The sequence below is a fragment of the Miscanthus floridulus genome, chromosome 6 (assembly GCF_019320115.1).
Source record: "Miscanthus floridulus cultivar M001 chromosome 6, ASM1932011v1, whole genome shotgun sequence".
Lineage (NCBI taxonomy): Eukaryota > Viridiplantae > Streptophyta > Magnoliopsida > Poales > Poaceae > Miscanthus > Miscanthus floridulus.
Genome location: NC_089585.1, coordinates 102,711,321 through 102,720,722, shown reverse-complemented (window position 1 = coordinate 102,720,722; position 9,402 = coordinate 102,711,321). Strand labels below are relative to the sequence as shown.

At 43.1% G+C, this 9,402-nt stretch overlaps 1 protein-coding gene across 10 annotated transcripts; it reads left to right on the top strand.

The window, feature by feature from the left end:
- Positions 1 to 211: 211 nt before the first annotated feature.
- On the top strand, positions 212 to 9,257 carry LOC136456443 (receptor-like serine/threonine-protein kinase ALE2). 10 transcript variants are annotated; one of them, XM_066456316.1, is made up of 15 exons: positions 212 to 899; positions 1,895 to 2,026; positions 2,529 to 2,693; positions 2,802 to 2,879; positions 2,997 to 3,098; positions 4,003 to 4,050; positions 4,137 to 4,340; positions 4,419 to 4,535; positions 4,603 to 4,785; positions 5,216 to 5,323; positions 5,426 to 5,788; positions 5,993 to 6,103; positions 7,003 to 7,404; positions 7,787 to 8,030; positions 8,123 to 9,257. In XM_066456316.1, the coding sequence occupies exons 1-15, from the start codon at positions 791 to 793 to the stop codon at positions 8,745 to 8,747; spliced, it is 2,991 nt and encodes a 996-aa protein (XP_066312413.1). In that variant the 5' UTR covers positions 212 to 790; the 3' UTR covers positions 8,748 to 9,257. The 10 variants fall into 10 exon arrangements, with proteins under 10 accessions (XP_066312413.1, XP_066312411.1, XP_066312410.1 ...); XM_066456314.1 differs by having other exon boundaries at positions 5,993 to 6,244; positions 7,793 to 8,030; XM_066456313.1 differs by having other exon boundaries at positions 5,993 to 6,244.
- Positions 9,258 to 9,402: the final 145 nt, after the last annotated feature.

Genomic DNA, 9,402 nt, shown 5'->3' with positions numbered 1-9,402 from the left:
CCCCTAAAGTTGCAAAACGGAGACCCACGCGTCCACCACCATGGATCAGTCGGTCCAGCGCAGTGCGCCAGTGCCACTGCTGCCCGTCCGTCTCCACGCCCACCTAACTTATTGCGACCCTACCACCTAACAGCAAAAACCCAGCACGCCGTGCCAAACCCAGACCAAACAACCAGAAACCTCCCCTCCCCCCCCCCCCCCCCCCCCCCCCCCCCCCCCCTTGACCCTCCACTCCGCTGTAGCCACCACTCCACGACGTCCTCCCGAACGGCGAACGCTGCCCGTCCAGCCTGCCGTTTGCCGCCGCAAAACTCATCGAAAACCTTTAAAAAAACCTCGCGCCGGATCACGGAAACGGACGACAAATCGCCGTGCGCCAGCGGCCAGCGCGCAGCAGAGCTCCAGAGAGGAGGCGGGGCTGCGGCCTGCGGGGGAGACGGAGGAGGTCCCGCGCCGCGCCTCCCCGATTAGAAGCCGCGTGCTCTGCTATAGTCGCTAGTCGGCTTTGTGCGCGCGTGCTCTGCTGCCTGCTACCCCCGCCCAGGCGCCCACCCGGCCGCCCCATCCCCTTTTGTTTACTGGGTCCAGTCCCCGACCCGAATCTTTTCCCTCCTCACGCACCGCAGCAGCAGCCAGCAGCAGCAGCACCGCCACCCACTCGCCCCGCCTCCGTCCGTGCTCGCGCAACTCGCGCGTGCAGCGTGTCGGAGATGTGATCGGAGCCCGGCTGTCGGTCCGAGTTTTGTTTGCCTCTGGACCGTGGCGCGGGGAGGAGGCAAGCTGGCGGTGGATGGGTCGGCGCGGAGGAGGAAGAGGAGCAGGAGGGGGAGGTTCGGGCGGCTGTGCTCTCCTCGCCGCCGCCTTGGTTGTCTCGACGCTCGTGATCCAGGGTGCTGGAGGTACGTACTACGTACGGGTCGCCTCTGGGGTTGGTCCGGGGGAGTTTGGTGGTTTCCTCTTTCCTGTGGGTAGTTTTATCAGGATCACGCGTGCTGGGGCGCTCATGTAGTTTACAGCTTATTTAGTTACTCCTGACAATTTTGGTGGTCCGAGCTGTCGAAACAGGAGAGTGGAGCGTTACCTAGTTTGCACTTCCCTTATTTTTTACAGTTATAAATTGATGGCTGAATCATGTGCTCCACTTTAGACTTAACTTTATTCGAACCTTTATCTGTTTGGAACGCAGACTAATTCTAGGTGGTACTGTTTGTGATTTGTCGTGTGTCCTAATAATGTCATAAACGGCCCATGCTTAAACGATGAAGAATATCCACTTAAATTCAAATTCTAGATACAGATCTTGAAGTTTGCTTGGTTACAAGAAAAGAAGTTTATGCACCCGAAATTTGGCATGATCGATTCGATATCCGTCGTGTAGGATGCCTATTGGTTTTATTTTAACGAGTGAATGTGGCAATGTTAGTGCTTAACTCTGTTATAGACCTAAGACAGTGCGCAATGGCAACTTTGGATGAAATTACTACATACTAGTTTACAATGATTGCAGGGCATACCAGTAGTGTTTGAGGGGCAAGAGACGAGGCTCTACATTTTAGATATAAAGCACTAGTTCTTTAGTTCAAACCAGCATCTAGATTAGTGTTTAGCCGTACCTAATCATATAATGCCCACATACCTCAATAACTGCTTCAGTTAATCATATCTTTTAGTTTAGCACTGTGTTGTGATAGTTTACGAAGTACACTGTCAGCTTATTTTCACCATAGGTTCTTCAATCCTAGAAATTTTCTTGATGGTAAAGAAAGATGAAAAAGCTATTGTACTGAATTTTACTCTGTCCCACTAGGAGACAAACAAGTTCGTCAATAGCATATGACACTTGTATGCTGGTAAAAATCATTGAACATTCTATTTGACACCTATTTTTTTGAAGGGTTGAAGCAATCTCATGCACCCGCTGTTGCTCGCAAAGTTCTTCTATCCATTACGAATTGGCATCCACAAAATTACTTGGATGATGTACTTCATCCATCACAAGTACAAGATCAAAGACTCGAACGCTTAGGTCTGTAACCACAAAACTGTATAATTAATGTTTTGCAATTTTCACTTTTATTATATATCGTGATGGGTGTTTCTGAGGTAGAAACAATTGTCCATATTGTTTCTTTGTTAGGATTAACCGCAAAACCACCCGCAAGAACTACTATTTGTTGTACATGTTAGTAAATGGTATATGCAACCCATCAATCAACCAGACGACCATGAAGTTCTACTTTGTGACTGAAAAACGGATGATTTTTCCTCTTTTTTATCTGCATGGAAATGGTTGCACACTTCTAATAAGTTGCCTTCCACAGGCGAAACTGTTTCACCACCTAAACAATCAGTACTGACTGCAGTGGAACCTAGTGCTCTTGACCATTTTTATCAGTAACCAAAGAGAAAAACGTCCCCATCTATGCAGAGCCCAGAGCCAATTGTTGAGGACTTTGTTGAACTCTATCTGCATCTTAACCTTTAGAATCAGTTGGTATGATGGTTTCTTATTTTTACATTATTCACAGGCCAAGATGTCCCATCATTTCAAACTGGCAATGAACTTCCAAATCCTCATCTCCATCAAGTGCCTGCTGCTTTGCCATCTCTTCCAGTTCAACCACATGCGCCTCATCCTAAAATTTCTGCTGACACTCCAACTGCTGCACCTTCTTTTCAAAAGATGCCCTGGTGTAAGTACTATATAAGTTCTGGCACATGTCATAACTCGTAACTGTTCATCACAGTCGATCAGTCTTTACATTCTCTAATTTCATTTTTAAAATTTTACCTGGGACCAGCATCTCAACCTTATCCATATCTTCCTTCTATCAGAAGTCAATCAACACCACCAGCTCCTTCACTCCTTATTGAACACTGTAAGATTGTTTGATCTAAGGATATACCATGCCATAAACTATGAGCTAATGAAATGGCAGAGTTTCTCATACTTGCTAACCTGAATCTGTCACAACCTATCATTTGCATGGAAGCAGATCCTCAACCATCTCCTACTCCAACAAGCCAGGAGACATCTAAAGTATCTGTTGCTTCACCACCTGCAGAATTTCCGAATCAAAGAAAGCCACCACTAGGAGGTATTGATCGCTTGGTGTCTGGCTGGAGCTGGCCAATTATACTTGTCACTGACTGCAGCAAATAAGGAATTGTTGAAAATTGGAATAGCAGGGAAGAAATTATTCCATCCATTAGTCCCCCTTGTAGTCAAGATAAGGATGGTGTATCAGTTGCCAGACCTCCAAATAACTTTACTAGTGCACAGCATATCACCTCCAAAAGGTGGAGTCAACTTAATGAAGTGTGTAAAGAATCTTTGTTTTTTTTTAAAGAGGTGTACTGATCATCCTTTCCCTTCAAACCCAGCTATCTTTACACCAATTGATGTGAACAGAGACAAGGTTCCTGTTGCTCCACCTTCTATACATCGTGCTATTCCGCCCAGACCCCCCACAACAGAGTTCAACTTCACATTCAAATTGTACTGGGCTCAACTAGGCCATGCTGTGATTTTATCATTTGCATTTACACATTCCGACCGTACGATATACAATATATTTTTAGATAATGGAATAGTAATATCCAGATGATGTACAAATATCTGCTCTCTTCATCACCAATCACTTCTCCTGCCATCCATAGTATGGTACACATGTTGCTGCACCTCGTCACTCCAGGGAAATCCTCTGTCCCTTCATCCTCTTCACATTATGCACATATAGAAGGCCGCCTTCTCCTAAAACTCAAGACTTGATAACAATATGATAGTCAGGCCCACTTCCTTCACGATCACAAAGTGCTCCACCCACAGATCATATAAGGTGCATGATGTTCAGATTGCTGGCCCCCAAAGCATTTAGTGTTTTCAAATTTTCCACATATCAAAAGTGTACCATATGTGTTTGAGAGTTCATGAAAATTATATCGGCTCATTTCTGAGTCAGTTCCAACAATGTGCTTATGTCTGACCTGCTGTTCCCCCAGTATCAGTGACTTCACCGCCATTGCCTGCAATTGGCCGACGAATGCAAAGTATGTTTCTCAAGCAGTACTCATACAAGTATATTTTATCTTCTAGAGTATGATCAACATACTATTTACTCTGCTACATTGTGCAGGTCCAGCAGCTTCTCCAGAAACATCAGTTCATCCAGCTAAACATGGCAAGGATCATGGAGCTCCAGTTACAGCACCTTCAAATGTTAGTCATCACCATTCCATGCCTGCGAATAATATACATGGAAAAGCTCATGGACCTCCAGTTGTGGCACCAGTAAAGAGAAGGCATCACCACTTGCCTGCAAATAATTCGTATGTGAAAGGTATACTACCAGGCACCAACCACACCTAGTCCCATTATGAACCTATTGTTGATGATTCATGAAGTTAATGTCGTGCAGGACCTGCTGTTTCTCCCTCAAAGTCTCCCATGATCCACAGGAAAGGACATGGCATTGCTGCACCTCCAAAGGAACATTCGAGCTATTTACCACCTGCAAATCATAGACACCACAAAGGTATGTACGTACTAAAAATACTAATGAAAATTATATGTTCATCTCAGTAAAGTAATGTTTGATGCAGGTTCTCCTCGGCCTGCTCCGCGTAAAAGTGACAATACTTCTGCACCAAGCCATGGATATCCTGGTAGTCCTGCACCTGCACCTGCACCTGTACGTTTGCCTCCGTCAAAAGGAAAGGGACAAGGAAATTCTGCTCATGCTCCACGTCATCCCAATCAATACCATTCACCACCATATTCTCCAGGTTATCTCTTGCTCATTACATTGCCATTTGTTCTAGCTGCAACAAATGTTCCAGCCATGCCCCCTAGGAACAGCACTGAACAAGCATCACCATTTTGTGCTCATACTAACACGTTGAAGTTTGGTTATGTTTGAGCATGCATGCTGCCAACATTGAGCGTTGAATTGAAACATGAAAGTTATGAGACATCTCATGCATATGAATAAGCGAAAGACGTTTGCAACAATAATCACCCACTTGATTCAGATTCAACATTTAATCCACAAAATTGACCAAGACTTCTTGTCTTGCCCTACTATGCACTTTTTAATGTGTTTGAAATATTGGTCACACATGCCTCAAATAAGTTTCCAACCTATATCAAAATGGATTACATCTTGTTTTGCGAGAAGTAATTTAGGCTTCCATTGCTACCATTACACCTATGCAGGATCAGCTCTACCGCCTGCGCATCCACCTGACACTCCTGCATTTAGAAAGCCCAAGGCTTTGGCACCAGCGCCTAGTCAATCGCTGCTACCTCCACCGACAAATTCATGTATGCTGAGTATACTTTTGTGCCATTTGCGTTCATAAATTCAAAAAATCAGCTACTGATTGCTTAGCTTTGGTCCGTTCATCTTCGTTTTGATTTTGCTAGACTGCACCTGCTCAGATCCTCTGACCAATAGTCCTCCAGGAATGACATGCCTCTGCGTGTTGCCAATAAAAGTTGAGCTTCGCTTTGGTATAGCATTGTACACATTCTTTTCACTTGTCCCTGAACTTGCACAAGATATTGCATCTGGAGTGTTCATGAATCAAAGTCAAGTTCGTGTTATGGGAGCAAATGCTGCACCTGATGACCCTGAAAAGACAATCGTCTTTATTGATCTTGTGCCACTGGGACCAAAATTTGACAACGCGACAGCATTTTTAGTATTTGAAAGGTTTTGTAATAAGCAGGTCATCATAAACCCTGCGCATTTTGGAAAGTATGACGTATTGTATGTTCTTTACCAAGGTGAGAGTTCTCCACAACTTCACGTTGTTCCACTGAATATCAAATTTCTAATTATTTTAGCCTCTTCAACCTTTCTTGCTGATATTCCAGTATTTGATTTGAAACACAATTCATTTTGTATTATTCAGGTCATTAGTTCATTTTTGCTCTTTTCTCCCTTACAAAGCATGGTTGTGATATGCACGGTATCATTTACTCATGCAGGTCTTCCTCCGTCACCACCGGCAGCAAGCATGAACAATGGTCTTAGCAATGTAAATGATCCAAGTTTACATCCACTTGCTGCTGATGTGGGAAATCATAGAGAAAGAAAAGGCAGGGGCATAATTATAATAATTATTCTATCAAGTGTTTTTGCTTTTATTTTATGTGCTGGAGCTGCACTGGTGGTTTATTTCAAGCTTAGAAACCGCAGCCATTTAACTGAAGCATCACTTGTGCCAACAAAACCCGCAGGTAGTTCTATCGGTGGATTATCATTAACTTTTTAGTCCGTGCCTTTGTGTGACATCTTCAAAAGGCAGCAAAATGCAGCTTAGTTGCCACCCCCTTTTTTCTAAAAACATAAGTTGCCACCCTTTTTTTCTATGAATACATGAGTCATGTCCATGTGGCAGCAGATAGTAATACATCTTTAATAGTTATTCCCTCTGGTCACAAATACTTGACACATTTGACTTTCACGGTTTCGATGTGTATATTTGACCACTATTTTCTTCTAGAATATAGTTTTAAAATTCTTCAAATGTAAGAGATTCTGCAAGTATTTTGAACACAAATCAACACATATAACTTACACGTTCCCAAACTAAATAATGTAATAATTATTTGTGTTTGTAATTTTTATGGTTTCATAAAATCATGTTGTAGATAACAAGTTGACCAGAGGTAGTATATTATATAGAACAACCAGACTTCAATGGTCATACTTTCCTTACCTTAGGTGCGGAAAATTAGTGCACCAATATGCTTATCCTGTTTTAAGCTTTCAAGGGCATTGAGAAAGCGAAAAATGTTGTTTTTATAGCCAAAAACAAATGTTTGCATATTCGATTAAGTACTCAATTTCATGCTTCATTGGTAAAGTACTTGGACCATCTTTGAGAAATTTTAAGACTTACAGTTACAATTTTATCAAATCATTAATAATGATGCTGGTTGTATCACCCCCCCCCCCCCCCCCCCCCCTCTCAATGATTGCATTGGAAATGCAGGTCCTGGTTCTGCAATGGTGGGGAGCAGGCTAGAAAGCAGACCTATTTCGGCATCACCATCCTTCAGCTCAAGTTTGGTGGCATATAAAGGATCTGCCAAAACGTTTAACCTGGTTGAGATGGAGAGAGCTACACTAGGATTTGATGAGTCCAGAATTATTGGTGAGGGTGGTTTTGGGCGGGTCTATGAAGGTATTCTTGAAGATGGAGAGCGGGTTGCTATCAAGGTTTTAAAGCGGGACGATCAGCAAGGTACCCGGGAGTTTTTGGCTGAGGTTGAGATGCTTAGCCGATTGCATCATAGGAACTTGGTTAAGCTCATAGGTATATGCACAGAGGGGCATAGCCGATGTTTGGTATATGAGCTTGTTCCAAATGGCAGTGTGGAATCTCACTTGCATGGTAAAATTTCTTCTGTGCCGTAACTTCACTTTGTAAGACTTTCTTCATTTCATCATATAAGTTCTCTTTCATCACTTAATTTAGTCATTTTATTGGCTAGAGGTGCAGTAGATGAGCCAAACACTTAACACAAGAAAAGGCAGATTATATTCTGTAGTGGAATGGAATAGAGCTGTTATGACTGTTACTCACACGATACCTATCAGTGCTAGTTTGAATTGCATTGTTTCAATTTGTTGATACTTTATACCAACAAAATACAAGCCAGTGAATTAGAATTCTTGGTATGGTTCATGGAATCATGGTTGTGTAGCATCTATCTTCAAGATACACTATATTTTCTTGGACATCTAAAATCGAATATTATTATGATTCTAATCAGGATCAGATAAGGGAGCTGCTCGGTTTGATTGGGACGCTAGGCTCAAAATTGCACTTGGTGCAGCCCGTGCACTTGCATATTTGCATGAAGATTCAAGTCCACGTGTCATACACCGTGATTTCAAGTCCAGTAACATCTTATTGGAACATGATTTCACCCCAAAGGTGTCAGACTTTGGCTTAGCAAGGACAGCTTTGGGTGAGGGAAACGAGCATATTTCAACTCGTGTTATGGGAACTTTTGGGTATGCTGAATCTGAACTTACTATCTTTACTTTTTCATAGTTGATTCAATATCATCAACTTATATTACAAATTTATTGTCAATTTCTTTTAGGTATGTTGCTCCTGAATATGCAATGACTGGGCATCTTCTTGTAAAGAGTGATGTTTACAGCTACGGTGTTGTTCTTCTTGAGCTCCTTACAGGGAGGAAACCGGTAGATATGTTAAGACCTGCTGGACAAGAAAACTTAGTCGCATGGGCTGGTTCTCTTCTGACAAGCAGGGATGGTCTGGAATCAATCATAGATCCTTCACTTGGGAGCAGCATTCCGTTTGACAGCATCGCAAAAGTAGCAGCCATTGCTTCTATGTGTGTTCAGCCTGAGGTGGATCAGCGCCCATTCATGGGTGAAGTAGTTCAAGCTCTAAAGTTGGTATGCAATGAAGGCAGCGAGTTCAATGAATCCACAAGCTTTAGCCAAGATTTGCATATCCAAGATGTTGAGGCTATGAGTAGAGCAAGTATGGTTATAGACGTTGACCCAACGCTATCTGCCGAGCTGTTCACTTCATCAGTGCGTTATGATGCTACGGATGTGTCTGGTTCTTTCCGAAGATACTCAAGTTCAGGTCCTCTAAGAGTAGGGAGAGCTGGATTCAACAAAGAGAGGGGCCTGTCAACAGGCAGCTCAAGTGAACACGTTGGGCTACAAAGGTTTAGGATTGATTCAGAATAGTCAGCCTGCAAGCAGCTCATGAGATGATGTGCGCATCGAAGAAATACGCATTGGACAATTTTTTCCAAGCCAGATTTCGTACTTATATATCGTGAATATATGTGAAAAATGGTGAAAGGTGTAAACATCAGTGTGCCAGCTTCACCTCTGACCGGGAGTTACCTCCTGGGTCTGGGTGGCTTGGCAATGGAGGCAGTGCAGAACTGAACAGTTACGGCTGCTGTCTACTGCACCCGTCGACTTCTTTGGAAGCTGAAACAAGACTTCACACAGATTTTTGTACAGTTCTAGAGATGTATAGATGCTTTTAGGAAAAAGAGGTGTACGCAAGCAGAGTTTTTCAGCTGTAATTCGCCATGAACCGTAACAGGTTTCGCCGTTGCAGCACGTGCAAAATCAACTAAAGGGTGCTCGTGCACGCAGTGTCACCATTTTTGAGTTCAATGGGAAAAAATCATCCTGATTGGACGCAACCTTTGCACATTTATCTGTTGCCCATATATTGTCACTGATGCTGGACTTGTTATTTGTTAATTAATGTCAGACAACGAAAGATGGTTCTTTGGTCACTACGAATGTGACAAAACTGGATAGTTTGTGTACAGGCAAGGCAATGTCACAAACGAAGTGAGCTTACAACATGGGCCCGAAAACT